This window comes from Eriocheir sinensis, chromosome 55 (assembly GCF_024679095.1).
Source record: "Eriocheir sinensis breed Jianghai 21 chromosome 55, ASM2467909v1, whole genome shotgun sequence".
NCBI classification, from domain to species: domain Eukaryota; kingdom Metazoa; phylum Arthropoda; class Malacostraca; order Decapoda; family Varunidae; genus Eriocheir; species Eriocheir sinensis.
In genome coordinates, this window is record NC_066563.1 from 62,501 (window position 1) to 82,500 (window position 20,000).

Below are 20,000 nucleotides of genomic sequence, written 5' to 3' on the forward strand. Positions count from 1 at the left end.
TATTGAGACACCTTCCAAGACTTCCTCTACCTCGTGACGGCCCGTGACTGGTGAGCGCTGAGTGATGGCGAGGATAAACGACTAATGTAAGAAAACAGAAGCTCATTTTCTATTTTCTACAACACAGAGGAAGGCTTAGAACAATCATCATATTAAGTCATCCTCCGTGTCGGGCCGTGAATGGTGAGCGCTGAGTGAAGGCGAGGATGATAACGGAATATTAATATAACATTTTCTATAATATTCGTGGTACTAAACAACACAGATGAGGCTTAACATTCCCTACACCTTAATTCTTCCTCGTGTCGGGCCGTGAATGGTGAGTGAAGGCGAGGATAAAATCTGATTATTAAAGGAACAAACTTTTTTTCTACATTCTGCATGGAAGTTGACACAGGTGGGGGCTTAGAGCATTCGCCATTCCTTAATTTATCCTCGTGGTGATCGCGGATGGTAAAGGAAAGGGCGACCGAGGATGGAAATTGGAGCAAAAACGAAAAGTGAAACCAAGGATGACGGACAAATTATGAAACTGAACAAATACTTAGAAATTCTCCACCAATCATGTTAGGAAATAACCCACAGAGAAGCTTGAAGCACTCACTATACTTTCACCTATTTTCGTGCAGGCTGTGAACGATGAACGGCGAGTAATGGAAAGGACGGTAAACGATCAAGACAAAGACAACTCGTGATCTATTTCTCACCCACTGGACCAAATGACTCGTGAGGCAGCAGAGCACTCGCCAAGTCTTCCTCCACCCTCGTGTGTCGTGAAGCGCCGTGGATGGCAAAGGAAAATATGGATGATGGCAATTATATTGAAACCGATCAAAAACTTGGGATTTATGCATCAATCATGAAAGTAAATAAGTCTTCAAGCACTCACTTTATATACCTTTGAGTGATGGGGGGATGATAAACATTTAATCATTAACGGGAGACAGCCAAGACGCATGTTCTTACCACCCACTGGACTGAATGACACAGAAGGAGGCTCAGAACACTCGTGACGCGCTGCAGATGGTGAGCTTTAAGTTATGACCTGATCTCAAGACGAAAAATATAGGCGATCGACTTTATGAAGCAATACACAGCAATTTATACAACAACCAGAGGACTAAAGAGCTCAAAAAATGGACGAGACACTCACCATTTCTTCATCAACCCTCCTGGCGGCCCTTGGATGGTGGGCGGTGAGCGATGACGCGGATGACGGCGGATGAACGTCACAGCACAGGATACAACAACACCGTCGCCACATGTGGGGCAAACTCCTCCGTGCTCTCGACCCAGTCTTATCCCCCATGGCTTCCTCCCCTCCGTACCCGCCCCTCTTCACTCCCCTCACCCCCACTCCCTTCCCTCCTTACTTCCCCCCTCCCTCCCTAAACAATGGACCTCCGCTAGCCCATATTTGAACGCCTCCCCAAGCCTGCACTTGATTGGTCAAGAGCTGTTCACTCGGTGGTCACTTATCGGCTTTAGTGAATCAATCCAAAAATGAGGTTATGCCTTTAACACCGCAAGAGGGAACTCAAATAAACGAAGCTCATGCCCTCTAGTTTAGATCAAGTAGGTGTTCTTACGTAGGGCAAGGTGTGCTGTGATATTGAATGGGCATAACAGCGTGTCTTCGCTGCGTCAAGGCTTCTAAGGCTCGGTACGCAGCTCTACTCTCCCCGGCGCTGCCCTCTGGCGGTGGTGGCAAGAAGCCAACAACCGCTAAGGACTGTTTACACCCGAGAGCGTCGCCTATATTTATGGGAATGTGTGATAGGGCTGATATTGCGAGCCTCAGTTACACTTACTGAAGTACTGATATATAAAAATAATTTATGGTGCCATGAGGGAGGCTTGCCTCAGCTGACGCGGCGGTGTGTGTGTTGGAGGGGTGGGGGTAGGGGGGCAAGGGTAACGAGTAGAACAGCTCAGGTACTGTTTGGTGCCCTCACGTCATAACAGCGGGAATGGGAGGAAGTTTGCTGTCCACCGGCCAACATTTTAATTATGGCTGAAGTCATCACTTGTGAATCTCCACCCATTGGGAAATCAGGTGCCTCTCAAAAACACCTCAGCACAGACTCATGCCATGGAACAAAAAACACCCGCCAACCTCTCTTCTTATGTATGAATAGATGGACAGATACGATATATATATATATATATATATATATATATATATATATATATATATATATATATATATATATATATAATATGGTATGGTATGGCGCCCATGAATGATACCCCCTCAGATCTCAGTGAATCTTTGAAAGGACGCGATTTAGGTCCTAACGGGGGGCGGCCGACCACACACACACTGTGTGTGTGTGTGTATGTGTGTGTGTGTGTGTGTGTGTGTGTGTGTGTTCTACATCGTTATGGGTTCTGTCATCAATGTGCGTTCAGTATCAATAATTGTTTCAACACTCACTTGTTCACCATTAACTTCTTCACGGAGAACGAAGGTAATCACTGGAGCCCAGGGATGGCACACCGAGCCTGTTCAGGGCACCTCGCTGTCCCACCACGTCAAGGCGAGCGTGTGCTTATTGCTATTCTGAAACAATTTCAAAGTTGGTCTAGGCATGAAGGAAGGAAGAATAAGCTTTTAAACACTTCCTTTGCCCGGGATAGAACTCAAGACTAAGACGACACACGGCCACCACACCATTACCGCGGGTTGAGGTTAAGTTCTGCATCTTGTCGGTCCATTGTATTACTAAGCAAATATCAGATGTGCAGTAAACTACTTAACTTGTGAACGGACGAGCACCGCCAAACCTCAGCCAACATGTTGCAGTGATGACAACGTCGGTGATTAGTTTTTGTCTTGTTCAGTAGTTGAGTGGTTGAGTAAAGTACTGACTATTACATACTTGTGATGTAACACACACACACACACACACACACACACACACACACACACACACACACACACACACACACACACACACACACACACACATTCATAGTTATGATAAACAATATATTTTCACCATTACAAGAGTATTTTTTTGTGTATTTCATTTTTTTCAGTACAATTTTATATCTGCACACTCACTGATGTTGTATTATGTGCATGATTTTCATTTTGAGTTACTAGGTAAAAAGTACAGAGAAGAGGCATATGTGTTTTGTTTCCTTTTATTTGTTTTCTTGTTTCATGTTCCTTTTAGTGTTCTATATTGGGTACAAATAGTCTGGCAATACAAAACACGTCTGTCACAACGAGAAATATACGTCCGGTAGTGTTTCTGTGTCTTTCACTATCGCATTATTTATTTTATCACATTATTTATTGTCCTTAACACTTGGTCCGTTGTCACATGCTGGAAGAAAACTATAAAATAATCCGCAGAACAATTATTATCACGTAAACAGCGTCCACGTCACAACCCGCAGACGCCACAGCAAAGATGGACGACCATGGGATAACACACAGCGGGTTTGCAGGCCACAGAGACGGTAAACACACACACACACACACACACACACACACACACACACACACACACACACCACAATCATACGTACACACTCTAGATACATACACACAAACACATAATACAGACACGGTCACATACAAGTATTCAAAAAACATATGTCTCCGTATACACTGAAGAGGTACACGCGCTACACAGGTATACGCTAACTACGTCCATCCACAACTACAGAGAAGAGTGCCAGCTGAAAAATCATCCCTGGCACTCAAGTTCGTGTCCATTGTTCTGAAACTTTTACGTGGCTATAGAGTGCCAAAATATGTATACTTTATAGCATTCCATTAATCCTCGTCCTTAGTTCTGACACCAGTTTCATCCATACCTTTAGGAGTGCCAACATTAATAGATCTTCTGGCACTATCTACACGCTTCTGCATAGTTTGTCTGACACATGCTTCTGCGGCTACAAGAGTGCCAACGATGGTTAACATCTGGCACTCCCCTTCACTTCATGTTTTTTTTTTTTTGACAAAAGTTCCTTCAATGTCTTTAAGAATGCTCTTTAGTTGATCGTCTGGTGTTCGTTTACGGGCAGGCCACTTCCCCCACAGAGGCTACACAGAAAGTCAACGCCAGTGTCTCTTCTGGCAGCGTGAGTATCTATCTCACCTGGCACTCCCTTCACAAAGCCTCATAGAGTGTCAGTCAATGCCTCTTCTGGTATTAAATAAAACGAAGTGCTACAGCCAGTATCTTCGGGTACCAATACTTGTAAAAGCAGAGTCACAGTTTCAGTTTCTTTTGGCACTCCTTACACGGAGTCTGAGTGCATGTGTCAGTTGTTCTTCTGGCACTTGTTATAAGAGTCAGTGTCTATATTTTTGGCACTCCCTAAACTGAGGCTAACACCGTGCCAGGGTCAGAGGTTCTTTCTTGTCACTCCTTACATATGCAAAACCTATCCGAGTACCAATGTCAGTAGGTTTGTTGCCATTCATTAAACAACAAAACCTAAGCGAGTCCCATCGTCAGTAGGTCTTGTCCATGTGTCTGTAGATCAAGTCGAGGTAGCCGGTGGAGATGTAGACGCCAGGGTAGGAGGGCTTGGCGCAGCCCACGCCCCACGAGGTGATTCCTGCCTGAATCCACGGCCCCCTCTTGGCGCGGCACTGCAGGGGGCCGCCGCTGTCACCCTGCTGCCGGGAAGAGGTCAGAGGCATTAGGTTCATGTGTTAGTGTTAGGGAATTCATATAATGGTAGATAAAACAGAACTTGTGTTGACTCTTAGTTCCAAATGACTGTCTGAAATGCAAACTTAAATGCAAATGATAGGTTCAGTTCATACACTCTTCTTGAAAGAGGTCAAGTCATAGGCAAGAGGAATTGCAGAAGAAGGAAGGCTGTTCCAGAGTTTACCAGTATAAGAGATGAAAGGGTGAAGTTGCTGGTTAACTCTTTCAAAAGGTTTTTGGACAGTATAGGGATGAGCTACTACTACTACTACTCTGCAACTACTACTACTACTACTACTACTACTACTACTACTACTATAAACATGTATCATCTACAACTACAAAACTATAATGAATGGCTCCTCACACAAGCTTCTAAGTAACATCTAGTCTCTTCCTTCTGTACTCACCCTCCTTGGTCGTGCCCCAGCCCGTCACGGAGCACTGCTGGCCGAGGAAGGACATGTTTCTGGAGGGCAGGCAGGTCTTGTTGACCAGCCCCGCGTCTTCTACAGGTTCAGCGGTCTCCTGAGCCTCACCGGCGCCATGTCGTTGCCCCACGTCTTGGGGTCGAAGTACCCCTCACAACGTGAAATATTTACACCAATAGAAATAAATGTCTACATCGCACAGTCCTCACGCCCCAAGTTCATCACTCAGCTGTTCACAGCCACGGCCGCCACACGGCCGCGGCGACGGTTCACCAGTCCGGGATGAAGCCTCGCGCGGCGCCGCTCAGGTGATCTCGTTGACGCACTGGCAGGTGGCGCGGCAGTTCTTGAAGCGCTCCACGCCGTTGGCAGTCTTGGTGTTGCACAGCCACTCGTGCCACTGCTGGTCCAGCGCCGCGCAGTTCACCCACAGGTCGGAGTAGGTGCAGGCGTTGGTGCACAGAGGACAGCTGCGCCGCGGACACAGGGAGCGGCACGCCCCCGGACACAGGCTGCACGCCGACCCCTCAGAGTAAGGCTGGTCCAGCCGCGTGGGGTCGTTCCCGCTGAGGGAGGCAAAGGTTAACGACACAAGGCCGCGCGAGGCTGGCACGCTGGCGGGCAGCCTCACGCTGGCACTGACCCCTGGCACTGCGTCCTCACACTGCACATGCTGCTTATAATATTTAGGCTACAAATTATCACTACACACGCTACTTGTGTTTCTACAGTATTCCATTATCTACACTAGCATACACACTGCATGTATTACTTGTATTTCTGTAATACTCTGTACTCTACATTATCAAATCATGACCAACACTACCGCTGATGAAGTAGAAATATCTAACAAAACCTTCCTCTACTGGATAAAGAAAAGGTCAAGTATTGCATCCCCCCCTCCACCCCCCCCCCCACACACACACAACGCAACATAACCCAAAACACTCCCACCTGACCCCAAGCAACTCAGCCCAACCGTACTCCCACACTACACCCCAACCCAACCAACCCAACGCAACAACCAGCACGCCACTCACACGGGGCAGTAGTTGCACACGTATCTGAAGAAGGTGGAGCCGCCGGGCGCGGAGCACTGCGAGAAGCCGCAGCCGACCTGGTGCGAGTTGTACCACGCCATCTGGGTGTAGGCGGCCACGGCGGTGCTGTTGTTGTCCCCGCCGTAGTGGAACTCCTTCTTGCCGCTCCACCAGTGCTCCAGAACCTGCGTCCTGGAGGGGGTGGCGGAGGGGTGGAGGCTGAGGGAATGCGTGAAGGGAGGGGCAGGGAGGGAATATGTGTACAGGTGAGGGATGGAGGGAATATGTAATGGCGAGGAATGGCAGGGAGAGAAAGGATGTATAATGGGAAGGAACAGTAGGAAGGGAAGGTAGGAAGGTAAAGAGGCGAGGAATGGAAGGAAGGGAATTTATGTAAGCGAGGGATGACGAGGAGGGAGGGATTTATAATGGCAAGGAATGGTAGGAAGGGAGGAAATGTATAATGGCGAGGGATGGAGGAAAGGGAGAGAATGTGTGAAGGTGAGGAATGGTAGGAAGGGAGGGAATGGATAAAGGCGAAAAATGAAGGGAAGGGAGAGAATATGTGATTGCGAGGAATGGTAGAACGGAAAAGAATGTATTAAAGCGAGTGATGATGGGAAGGGAGGGAATGGCTCAAGGCGAGGGAGGAGGCGTTAAAGGGGAGGAAAGGGGAGAAGAGTTAAGGGACGGGAGGAGAGGAAGGCATGGGAGGAGAGTGGGTCTGAAGGGGAAGTTGAATCTGAAGGGGAAGGGAACTTGTAAAGGAGAGAGAGTTCTGTACCATCACTTCTACCGAGCCATTTCTCTAACACTACCTGTCTCTACCCGCCTGTCTACCATCCCTTCTACCGAGCCAGTTCTCTAACACTACCTGTCTCTTTACCCGCCTGTCTACCCTGCACCAAGGCCTGTAGCACATAAAGCGGCCTTTGCTCCTCCACCAACCTCCGTAAGCCCTTAATGACTAACACTCAACACCACCACCATCACCACCACCACCACCACCCAACATCAACAATCACTACCTTCCACTTCCATACTACCACTACTATCACCCATTTACCTATTTACCTATAAAAAAAACTGCCTACCCTCCTCTACTACCAAACTCCATAGGCCTGCAACACTCAAAACACCACCACAACCACCACCGTCAGCACCACCAGCACCCACCATCGCTTCTTGGCGGGCGAGACGAAGACGTTCTGGCCGCACGCGCCGTAGTTGGAGGTCCAGCGCACACTCGGGTGCTCGGGGTGGCTGTGGTGGCCGCACTGCTCCGCCCACGCCTGCGCCTGCTCCGCCGCCGTCTTGTACCACTTCTGCGGGGGAGCAAGGGAAGGGTTGGCACTAAGGGGTCTGGAGAACCCTTACTTGGTACTGACAGGCTCGTTTTCCCTCGGCACGAGAAAGGAAAGTATGGTTCAACGTTACTGCAAGGGTTGGCGTCCTGATTGTGACGCTTTCTCGTGTTTTTGCCTGAAAAGTATAAAAGAGTGTTGCCATTCAGATGAACTTGCTTCCCTTGTTTCCTCTCAAGTTTTGGCGCCGGAGATAAAGGTTCAACATTAACAGAAGTGGTTAAAATATTTTTAGCCCATTTTCTTTTAGTTTTAGGATTGCATATAAAGGCTTTACTTTATACCCAACATTAGTTTACATTTGTTTTCCATTGATATGTTGTGGTGGCAGCATAATGGAAAAAAAACCCCAATAACAAAAGGAAATAAAACAAACAATTTTGTGGCAGCATCATAATAAAAAGATGAAGAAAAAAATGAAAAATGAAAGCCATAATTAAGAGTTCCTCAAAAAAGAAGCAGGATAAACGGAAAGTCCCCGGAGGGAGTTCCGCGGTGGAGGGCGGATGCGTGTTGTTGTCATTCCTCCCAGCTCGCGTCCCTCGAGTTTCGGGCAAGTCGTCAGTCTTCATTGTGGCGCAGCTGCTTCTATAATTCCCCGCAGCGCCGGCGAGTGTTTCAAGCCTCAACACGGCGCTCATTTACACAACACAGGAACGAAAAAAAAGACAAGTGAGAAGATCCCGGCATGTAAAGGAGCGTGCGAGGAGGCGAGCGAGGAACACGAATTGATGTTGTTTTCTTTATGATGTTCCTGAGAGCCGCGTGACCTTACATCGCCGAGGCTGGGGGCGATGTTTGCTTTCGTGCGTCCGTCAACAAAACACACACACACACACACACACACACACACACACACACACACACACACACACACACATTACGTCACCCCAAGTTAAAAGCATTGTAGGATAAATATGATGAAATACAAAACGGTAAAGGAGAGTTTCAAGACACTTATAAAAGAACATTAGATAAATCGTTACTTATTGGCATCTTTCCTGGTTTGGTATTTTTCTGTTTTCTTTAGAGGAGCAGTGTTGTGTGTGTGTGTGTGTGTGTGTGTGTGTTCACCAATTGGTCGGTCTCCTTTACTTTAGAAAAAAAAAATCCTTCACACAATTACGTAAAAATGCAACAGGTAAAAGAAACACGCAAAGGCCCATCACGTCACCAACCACACAAGACTCGCATTCTCAAACGCTCCGGGCTCTTGTTGCGATAGTTCTTGAAGGCCACGGAAAAGATGCATCGAGTTCTCAAGAGTGTTTTTAACGTTCATGGCGCAGAAATATTGCAAAACTACCGCCAGAGATCTGAAACCACGCGTGGATATCCCTACAACTTCTACGAGAGCCTCATTAAACAGACGTAACCAAGGCGTCGACACGTTTGAGAATATGGGCCCTGCAGGACAGACGGGCGGATCGGGGCGAGACGGGCAGGGGCGACAGAACGAAGAGAGTCAGGCAGGGACGTTGCGAGACGGGCAGGGGCGACAGAGCAATTAAAGTTAGGGACTCAGGACAGACGGGCGGGACGGGGTGGGACGGCAGGGTGACAGAGCGAGGAGGGGCGGGCATGGACTCAGGCAGCGGGGAGGCAATACTAAGGAGGTTATTTGGACAACACAGAGGCAACGTATTGTGGTCTTGATTTTTGCTAAACTAATCAAAAAAACTACAGAAAGAAAGTGATGCAGCCATATTCATTGACGTTAAGGAGCAATAGAGAGCTACCCAATCCTTCAACTCATCATTTTTACAACCAATTTTCGAACAGCGGCTGAACGTAGAATATAAACACAAAATCCGAGTCTGTGCTAAAGGAAACTGTGTATGCAACCTATAGAAAACACAGTTGCCATACACACTGACGTTAAAATGCGACAGAAAACCGATCCTGTTTCTGATAATTTTTACAACCATTTCTCAAACAGGGGACTGAATGTAAAGGAATAAAAACAAACAATTCAAGCCTATACTAAAGGAAAGTGTGTGCAATCTAAAGAAAAAGCGTCTAACAGTGACGTTAAACCACAATGGAGAAGCCCAATCCTTTACCTGGTCGCTCGTACAACCATATTTCAAATAGGGGACTAAATGTAGATAAAGAGCTTAAAATTCGAGCCTATAATACTAATGAAAACCGCGCGCTACCTATAAAAACCCGCACCAGTCTCATATACTAAAGTTGAACCACAATTCATACGCCCCGTCACTCTATCTGGTCACTTTAACAGCCACATCTCGGGCAGCGGAGTAAATCAACAGCGCAAAGAGACATAAAACTCAAGCCTACACTCCTATCCGCCAGTCCTCAGCTTACCCCACTGTCGGGAACCTCCGCGGGCAAGGAGAGATAAAGTTAATCCTCAGCACGGAGAGAAAAAAGGAAAAGAAAAGAGCTGAAGTTCCTGTCGCTCTGAGCCGAGTATATCAAGTAAGGAGCGAGTCGAGAGCAGAGCAAGACGTGATCGTAAAGTATTTAATCCTTTGCATAAAAACGCCATCAGTCTCTGGACGACTTACAACCGACTCTGTATGGAAGGAAGGAGCGAGTCAAGGGGCGAGAATTAATAGTGCATGGAGAGAGAGAGAGAGAGAGAGAGAGAGAGAGAGAGAGAGAGAGAGAGAGAGAGAGAGAGAGAGAGAGAGAGAGAGAGAGAGAGAGAGAGAGAGAGAGAGAGAGAGAGAGAGAGAGAGAGAGAGAGAGAGAGAGAGAGAGAGAGAGAGAGAGAGAGAGAGAGAGAGAGAGAGAGAGAGAGAGAGAGAGAGAGAGAGAGAGAGAGAGAGAGAGAGAGAGAGAGAGAGAGAGAGAGAGAGAGAGAGAGAGAGAGGAGAGAGAGAGAGAGAGAGAGAGAGAGGAGAGAGAGAGAGAGAGAGAGAGAGAGAGAGAGAGAGAGAACGCAGTACAACCTACACATGATATCGTACGCAGGAGGGACTAATGTATTAATGAATGTATCGCGCCGTGAATGATCCTGGCGAGGGTACTGAATACATGACTATAAATCACACACACCGAGACACTGTTGTTGTTGTTTATGTTAATGGGCGGGACGAATCCAGTGGCCTCCATACTATGACCTCTGACCCCGTGACCTCCTGACCCCTTAACCTTTCACCCATTGTTACGGTCGTGCGGGGGAGAGTATGAGTAATAGACGAAGTGAAATATCATTGAAAGGGAGAAGAAAAACCGGAAATAATGATGGCGAAGTGATGTATATATGTCATATATTATATATTATATGAGCCGAAACAGGTAGAGAAGGAGGCTTGCAGACACTATCGCTGCTCGTCCATCAGCCCCCAAACATACGAGACGCCGAAAGGGAAAATGAAAACGAAAGCGATGAGAGAAAAGGAGAAAGAAGGCGAGGGGATCGAGGTGAAGCTGAGAGACCAAGAAACAGCGAAGGTCCTGGCTTGTCACCCACCAGGGAAGGAAGAGTGGGGTGCACGCCTGTGACTGTGGGTCCGATTCCACACTCTAGAACAAGATGCTGTTGGCTAGCAAGATCATCCGCCCTTTGACAGGCCTTATAGTTCGTCCTGCTGGGTGCCTGTCACTCTCCTCGCTGTACAGCCCAGGGAGAGGGCCGGTTTTGTCCCCAACAGCCTGACTATTCAACAGGCGTGCGGGATTCTACGATGCAAGTAGTAGTGTATGAAAACAAAGGGTGTGGGAAACGAAAGTAGTAAGATAATGGAAATAAAACAAAATAAAAGTAGTGAAGGAATTGAAATAGTAGAGGAAGGGAAATAATCAAAAGAAGGAAAATAGCAAAGTAGGGAATGGAAACTGTAGATGCGAATAGAAATAATAAGATAAAGGTGGAATAAATGAAATGGTATAATAATAGAAATAAAATAATGGAAATAGTAAAAGAAAAGTTAAGTGAAATAATGGAAAAAAGTAAAAGAATGGACGTAGATAAAAAAAGAATGGGAACAGTAAAGAACAGATTATCATAAGAAAGAAAATGGTGGAGAATGGAGGCAGTGAAGAATGGAAATAGCGGGGAACGGTAAGGGAAGATGAATAATAAGGGAGCGGAAGGTAAATAGGAAAAAGTAATTTGGGATTTAGCATCAAGTTAATTATATGATTTTATCGCGTTTGTGCGGGAAAAGTCTTCACCCTTCCCTCCTTCTCTCTTTTTCTATCTCATTCCATCTTTTACTTTCTTTCTTTCTATTTTCTATCTATTTTCTTTCTTTTTTCCTTTCTTTTTTCTTTCTTTCTCTTTCGTTTTCTTTTGTTTTCTTCTCTCTCTCTCTCTCTCTCTCTCTCTCTCTCTCTCTCTCCTTTCCTAACTGAATTCTTCCCTTCCGCTCAATTCTTTTTCGTTTAATTTATTCTTCCCAAACTCCTTTCTTTCCTCACTCCTTCACCCCTTCCCTCCCTCACACCCTCGCACTTTTAACAACTTTCATTCTCTCCTTCTTACCTTCCTCTTTCCCTCACTCCCTCACACCTCACCTCAATCCCATACTGACACACTTATCCTCTCTCTTATATTCTAACTCCCTACTTCCCTCACTCACTCACCCTGACACCCTCTTTCACACCCTGACGTAAACCCCCACCACACATAAATAGTCCCTCCTTCACCCACCCTCTCACCCTCACATATCCACACACCCATCATCACACCCTGACCCTCACACCCTCACTCACTCACCCATCACCATTCCACTTTCACTCTCTCCCTCCCTTCCCCTCTCGTAAATTCCCAATCTTTCAACCTGCATGTGGTCCCCAAGTGAAGACGATCATCTGTGGCTCCGAAACTAACCATAGGGTGGTATGGAAAATAGTTGCATTGTGATTTCCTAACAAAATGAACGCAGGTGACCTTACTTACCTGAACTAAACTAACCAAACCTCACCTAACTCAGCCTAACTTAACGTAACCTAGCAGAACCTGACCTCTTCACAAATGGACACCACAAGCCAGGAGAGAGCTGAGGAAAACGTCCCCCTCATGTGCCCTCCCCCGCCCCGTGACTCACCACAGCCAGCATGTCGGCGGCGGGCGGGTCCACGTTGGCGCGTAGCAGGTTGTGTTGCCTCACCAGGTGTCGTCTCACCTTGACGCGCCGCGGGTCCAGGGAGCGATACGGCTGACCCGACACCCACCCGCTACCTGTGGACGGAGGACAGGTGGGTTAGGGGGGGGGAAGAGGAGGATAAGGAGCGTGGTAGTGGGGGTGGGATATGGTGGTGACGGAGTTGAGTTGAAGTAGGGGGAATGTTGTAGTTGTAGTAGTAGTAGTAATAGTAGTAGTAGTAGTAGTAATAGTAGTAGTAGTAGTAGTAGTTGCTCTTGTTTAGGTAATAGTAACGGTATCATGAGTGTTAGGAGTAGTTGTCGCTGCTGTCCTTGTTGTTGTTGTTTTTCTATCCTAGAAAACGCAAAGTCAACACAGTAAAGCAGGATTCTCCGAGGGCTGGGTCGCGACACACTAGACTACTGGGCTGCGAGAGACTGGAAAAATAACACTCGTTAGGTCAACACTTCCTCGCAAAAAGACGATGAAAATCCAGACGGCGGGAATCACGGCTCGCAGCACAGTGAGGAGACGCGCTAACAGGTCGTGAGGGTAATACATGTTGGAAATTAAACTGGGTCACTATTTTTTTATTCTTTTTTTAAGGATACAAACTAAAGAACATCGCGGCCATCATTAAACACCATCCACCATCCACATCACCCGTTACTAATCACCATCATCACCACTTCCACTGTCAACAACAACAACAACAACAACAACAACAACAATAACAACAACAGTGATATCAACAACAGCAATACGTCAACCTCTCGAAAATGACCTCTCTTTTTGGCCACTCCTCTGTACTCTTTTCAGGAACAATAAGTAGCGGGCTTTTTCTTTCATTATTGTTTTCCTTTTCTTCACGCCCTTGAACTGTCTCCTTTTCTAAAAAAAACAAAAACAAAAAAAAAAACAGGTGACATCACAGGTCAAACACTCATCACCAAACCACCACCACTCCGTTCACCACCACCACCATCACCACCACCATCACAGCAAGCATCACCACCAGTTATACTCAACGACCCTCACCATTTACTCAGAAAAGACTAACACCACCCCCACCACCACTACCATCACCCTGGCAACCTCCCCCACCACAACAACCCCCCACCCACCCCAACATCACATAGTCCGGGTAAGTCACTCAGAGGTTGCTTTTTCTCCCTTTTAATCTGTTCATCATCATTAAGACAACACGATTAAGGAAGAGGAAGAGTGAAGCAAGAAAAGGAGGAAAAGAAGAAAGAGAAGAAAGTGGAGGAGACGGAGGAGGAGGAGCAAGAGGAGGAGGAGGAGGAGGAAGAGGAGAAGGAGGAGGAGGAGAGGGATAAACAGGAGGGGGAAGGTCAAGCAAGCGTAAGAGAATGAGGAGTGTTAACATTCCAAATAATTAATACAAAAAAATTTCTCTCTCTCTCTCTCTCTCTCTCTCTCTCTCTCTCTCTCTCTCTCTCTCTCTCTCTCTCTCTCTCTCTCTCTCTCTCTCTCTCTCTCTCTCTCTCTCATTAACCAATTCAGGGTTGCCAATACTTTAATTTTCCTTCTAGTCTTACTGTGTGTGTGTGTGTGTGTGTGTGTGTGTGTGTGTTACCAGTTCAAAAAAAATCTTGTCTCGTCATCTTCGTGCGATAAAACAAACATAGGAAAGGAGGAACGTAATTATATGAGAATTTGCAGTAGTAGTAGTAGTAGTGGTAGTAGTAGTTGTTGTTGTTGTTGTTGTTGTTGTTGATGTTGTAGGAAGAGGAAATACCAATATACAGATGATGACCAAAACAGGAATATATTACACATTGTTAACACACGCAAACAAAGTCGCATCGCTCGTGTAAGATAATATTTCATGCATTCATTGATATTCCTTGCTCGGAGAGAGAGAGAGAGAGAGAGAGAGAGAGAGAGAGAGAGAGAGAGAGAGAGAGAGGTGTGGTATATTTACTTCATTCCTCTCTGTAACCTCCAGACACTAAGGGTGTGTGTGTGTGTATTTGTGTGTGTGTGTGTGTGTGTGTGTGTGTGTGTGTTCTTCCTAATCTCTCAGCCAGGTATCCATCTAACACACACACACACACACACACACACACACACACACACACACACACACACTCATCCCCTACAAGGCCATCAGTAAAATTTATTCGCTGTTCAGACTTCAAGCGAGAAAAGAGTGAGAAGAAAAAAGTTAAAATATGACCTACTGAAATTTCACTCCCAAAGAGTACACTCGTAAAAAACAAGGAAGAACAAATGAACCACTCCCTCACCGCCACCACCACCACCACCTCCTCTACTACTACTCCTACTATTACTACTACTACTACTACTACTACTACTACTTCTGCAACTACTACTACTACTACTACTACTACTACTACTACTATCACTACTACTGCTGCTACTAGTGTTGATGCGGATGCTGCTGCTGCTGATCCTGCAACTTATCTGCTAAACACGCTCAAGCTACTCTTAATAAAATGGCTCATAAAACACCAGGTAACACATGTAAATAATATGGTCCACCTTGCAAAAGAAAAACAGCTACTACTACTACTACTACTACTACTACTACTACTACTACTACTACTATGGATACTCTTCTTCCTTCTCTTCTCTTCCTCCTTTCCTCTTCCTCCTCTTATTACTCCCTCACTTTTGGGCCAACGGGAACTAGTTTTCTCAGCATCAGTTTTCACGTCCGGCTAACCTTGTGTATTGTTCCGCCTCGCGCCTTGCTTCCGAGGTGACGTGTGTCTTTCGCTGTGATAAGAAACGTCACTTCTGGGAGAATAAGGAAGGGCGCGAATGACTGACTGACTGACTGGCTGGTGGCTGACCCTCTCCTTCACTCCTCCGCTCCTTCACCGCCTTTCTCGACGTCCTTCTTCCTTAACGCCACTTATGAAGGCGAGGAGAGAAGGACTTTGTTGGTATCCTTCACGCCCTCACTCACCTCCTTCCTCGTCTTCCTTTCATTCGCCGCTACTCGTGTATGACGGCGAGAGAGAGAGAGAGAGAGAGAGAGAGAGAGAGAGAGAGAGACCTAACTTATGTATTTGCGTCTCGTTGCACTACCAAGAGGAAAGGTCCATTGTCTTCGCGTTCTGTACAAGTTATCTCCCTGTCCTGCTCTCTCCCTTTCTCCCTGCTTGTCCCTTTGTCCTCTCTCTCTCTCTCTCTCTCTCTCTCTCTCTAATCGTAAATCAATGCATTCGTTTACCAATCCTCAGTTTATCCATGTCAGGGCGTCGGATACCATTCTTCCGCGTGAGAGAGAGAGAGGGGAGGATGCAGGTGGTGGGCGGATGGTGATTCAGGTGGACAACGCGCCGCCCACACACCCGCGCCTAATTAACACTCCATTGCCTTGCTCTTCCCCTTTTTTCTACTGCCCTCGCTCCCCTAAGCAGACCGCAGACCTCCCCCGCCCACGCCAGCTACCGCACACTATTAAATCACCCAGCTACCGTGTCCCACCTCCCATGCGGTTCCGACCCTCATATGAGCTAACGTGGTCTTAATCATTCCTAAGTATGAGGTAATGATGGTAGTTATGCATTCATTATTAGTCATTATCATCATTTTTAGGCACCATTCGTTTACAGCAAGATTAAGGTCTTTCCCAATGTCTTCCCCCTGTTTGATGTTAGTGTTTTTCATGTGTCCTCTAATTTCATCTCTCCGCCTGGTTCTCTGTCTGGTCCGACTTCTACACTGCCTCGGTAGACTCTCTGTTGCCTTGGATGTCTGTCTGTTATCAGTTCCACGCATGATGTGACCTGCCCAAGTCCATTTCTTATTCTTAATCGCCATTAGAATATTCTCACTTTTTGTTTTTTCTTTAACTCGTGATGTTTGCTTCCTTTCTTCCTATATTAACGCGGCATTTTTCTCTCCATTCCTCTTTGTGTGTTTCTTGGCTTGCTCACAACATCCAGTATTACCTGTCACCTTCCCACACGAGAAGGCTATCAAGGCTAATCACTTCTACTTTCCATGTTGTTTCTACCTTTCGATACAGACTAATGAGCCTCGCCGTAACCCTAACTACCCCGGCTATGAGGTAATAATTGCTGTCGTGTATCTTAAACGAACCATAACTTACGTACAGGGAGTTTTTAGAAGCCTACACAGTCTCCTACCTTTCACGCGGCTCCTGCCTCCGAGAACTATTACAGCCGCCTTGTACCTTAATGACCCTAAGCCTGTAGTAATGGTGGCCGCCGTGTGCCTATAATGACCAGCAACTTAAACACCCACCCACAGGAAAAAAAAAGCTTAGCCTACTGCATTCAACTTTCTACTCTACTCCTATTCCCCCCCCCTCGAAAAAAAAGGATATGGCCACGTTGCGTATTATTTATTCAAGATATTAAGTCCTATGCTTCAATAATCACCTACGACTCTAGTACTCCCCAGCCTAGTTCAAGCGACTCGTATGTGTGGTGAAGATTAAGAAATATATCCTGTTGAAAGGAAGTAAAACAGTGATTGAATGTTCTCCTCTCTTATAGTGATCATACCATAACTACCCACCATAACCACCAACATCCACCCAGTAACTACTCACACTAGGACGTTAGTTGAACTTTTTCTCTTCCTTGTCCCATGCACTGCTCAGCCCCGATAGGACATAGGGCCACTTTTACAATCCTATACACCAAGTTTGTAAGCTCCCTAACCAAACACAAAATACGACGAAAATTCCTTGTAGCTCCAGTGTTTGGCTGCATAGCGTTGATATGAAAAAGGAGGAGGAAATTTTAGGAAACCACACAGAAAGTCTCTTTATTAGTATCTGGTACTGAGTAGAGATAACGGATCATTGTGGAGAATATAGTTTGGTTTGGGCGCTTATAATGACTTCGTGTTGGACTGTCGAACTGGCCATTAATGACGCTACCCAGTGAACTTCAGTGCCCCAAGACAGGACACCGTCGAGCTCGCAGTCACACGTTATTTGCGTACCCACGGCAGGAAGTAACTTTGACCCTGCGCCAGACAGTGTTCTTATCCCCGACTGTAAATACGAATGATAAAAGTAAATATGATTGGCAAAGTAATTACGATTTTTTGAAGTATATACGATTTTTAGAAGTAATAAATACGATTAACAGGAGTAAATACGATAAGGAGATATGATTAATAGAAGGAAAAACGACTGATGAAAGTACAAACTATTAATAAAAGTAATCTAGATCCTGCGTCCCACACGTCCTCATCCCCGGCAGGAAGTAAGACAAACCCGCTGCTCCGTGTATAATCTACAAACTCATAAACCGTCGGTAAAAACTAAGCCAGACAGTGATAAATAAAGAGTCTATCCTTGATGAAATTTGACACCTCAACATTAAGCGATAAAGAACAATCCCGCTGCCCTCGCCGAGCGCCGGGGCAGCCATGTCCCCGCCGCCGCGGCCCACGCGTCTACACCATCCCCGGTAAAAACGAAGGCCGGTCATTATACAACGCCGGGAAGAGATCAGTTAAGCCGCCGCGACACGATCTACTTAAGTGGCTCCTTCAGAGGCTACTGAGGCTTGTGAAGAGAAACCATTTACACGATGGAAGATTTATAGACGTAATAGTGATGATGATGATAAACAATGATACTACTGATGATGATGACCGCCGCTGCCTAGACTCATGGTCCTCTACTTCTGCTCCTTTTTCCTCTGGTTCCTCTGCTTCTTCTTCGTCTTCGTATTTTTCTTCTTCTTCTTCTTCTTCATGGTATTCCTCTTCTTCGTCTTCTACTTCTTGTTTTTCTTTTTCGTCCATTCTTCCTCTTCTCTTCTGCTAGTTCTTGTTTTTTTGTTCTTTCTGTTCATCTTCTTTTTAATTTACTTCGAGACATTTTTCTGCTTTTTCTTTTTCTTTTCTTCTTTTCTTTTTCTTCTTCTTCTTCTTCTTTTTTCTTTTCCTCTTCTTCTTCATTATGTTCTTTATTTCTTTCTTTTACTTCATCTTTTTCTTCTTCGTCGATTTCTTTTTCTCCTCATTACTCTTCTCATTAATATTTTCCATGCGGTTTTTCTTGCTCTTCCTCTTTTTCTTCATTTTCTTCGATATATTTTTCTTCTGCTTGTTCTTCTTCTTGTTCCTGAGATTTATTTTTTTCGTTTTCTTCGACATCATTTTTCCCTTCCTCGATTTTCTCCGTTATTTTTCTCCTTGGTCTTGTTCTCCGTGTTCTTCTTCTACTTCATATTCTTCGATATCTTTTTCTTCTCCCTGTTCTTGTTCTTCTTTCTTCTTCTTCTTCCTTCTTCTTCTACTTCATCTTCATGGTCGTCTTTTATTTTTCTCTATTATTTGTTATTGTTCTTCATTCTCTACTACTACTACTACTACTACTACTACTACTACTACCATTACTACAACTTTTTCTCCCGATCTTTCTCCCTCTCCTCCTCCATCTGCTCCTGCTTCTCTTTCCTCTTCTTTTTCCTCTTCTTTTTCTATCATCTCGTGAAGCTCTCCTTGATATGATCTCAACACTATGTACACTTTTATCATTTTCTCTTCCTCACTACTACTATTACTACTACTACCATTACTACTACTTTTTATCCTCATCTTTTTCCCACGCCTTCTCCTTCCGCTCCTTCTTCTCTTTCTTCGCCTTTCTCTTCTTTTCTATCATCTACTTTCTATCATCTGCTACTACTCCTACTAAAACCACCATCACTGTAACCACTAACACTACTCCCAATACTTTACGCCTACTACAACACCCCCCACTACAACCTCCCGAAATGTACCTCGTCTGTAAAGTATCCAAACCACCAAGACTACAACCACAACCACTACTTCCTCTACTTACACGCCTACTACAACCCCCCCCACTACAGCCTCCCGAAATGTACCTCGTCTGTAAAGTATCCGAACCACCAACACTACAACCACAACCCCTACTTCCTCTACTTACACGCCTACTACAACACCCCCCACTACAGCCTCCCCAAATGTACCTCGTCTGTAAAGTATCCGAACCACCAACACTACAACCACAACCCCTACTTCCTCTACTTACACGCCTACTACAACACCCCCCACTACAACCTCCCGAAATGTACCTCGTCAGTAAAGTATCCGAACCACCAACACTACAACCACAACCCCTACTTCCTCTACTTACACGCCTACTACAACACCCCCCACTACAACCTCCCCAAATGCACCTCGTCTGTAAAGCTTCCAAACCACAACGCCACACACGATAAGGGCAAATCAGGCGAGCCATCCACAGTAGCAGCTCAACAAACCCCAGCGCTGCACCGCCGAGCCCCAGCAATGCTCAGCGCCACAATGGGACTCAACTCAGGCGCCACAAAGCATACCAAGCAGCGAATACACGACAGGACCCGCAGCCAGGAGGGAAGGTTAATGCAGACGACGCTATTCACGGCCACTC

At 45.9% G+C, this 20,000-nt stretch overlaps 1 protein-coding gene and 1 long non-coding RNA gene across 3 annotated transcripts in view; both read right to left on the reverse strand.

Annotated features, from left to right (window-relative positions):
• Window positions 1-1,338, reverse strand: part of LOC126983864 (uncharacterized) — a 7,224-nt gene extending 5,886 nt beyond the window's left edge. The window contains exon 1 of the long non-coding RNA XR_007736271.1: window positions 1,154-1,338. This is a non-coding gene — a long non-coding RNA (uncharacterized LOC126983864). The remainder of the gene's footprint in view (window positions 1-1,153) is intronic.
• A 1,798-nt stretch (window positions 1,339-3,136) lies between these two features.
• Window positions 3,137-20,000, reverse strand: part of LOC126983862 (uncharacterized) — a 76,328-nt gene continuing 59,464 nt past the window's right edge. Inside the window, exons 3-7 of one of the 2 annotated variants that reach the window (XM_050836993.1) lie at window positions 12,539-12,672; window positions 7,330-7,478; window positions 6,154-6,345; window positions 5,093-5,679; window positions 3,137-4,642 (exon numbers count right to left, since the gene is read on the reverse strand). In XM_050836993.1, coding sequence (XP_050692950.1) covers window positions 5,418-5,679; window positions 6,154-6,345; window positions 7,330-7,478; window positions 12,539-12,672 — 737 coding nt within the window. In that variant the 3' untranslated portion in view covers window positions 3,137-4,642; window positions 5,093-5,417. Of the gene's footprint in view, window positions 4,646-5,092; window positions 5,680-6,153; window positions 6,346-7,329; window positions 7,479-12,538; window positions 12,673-20,000 lie in introns of both variants that reach the window. The other variant, XM_050836992.1, reaches the window with a different exon arrangement.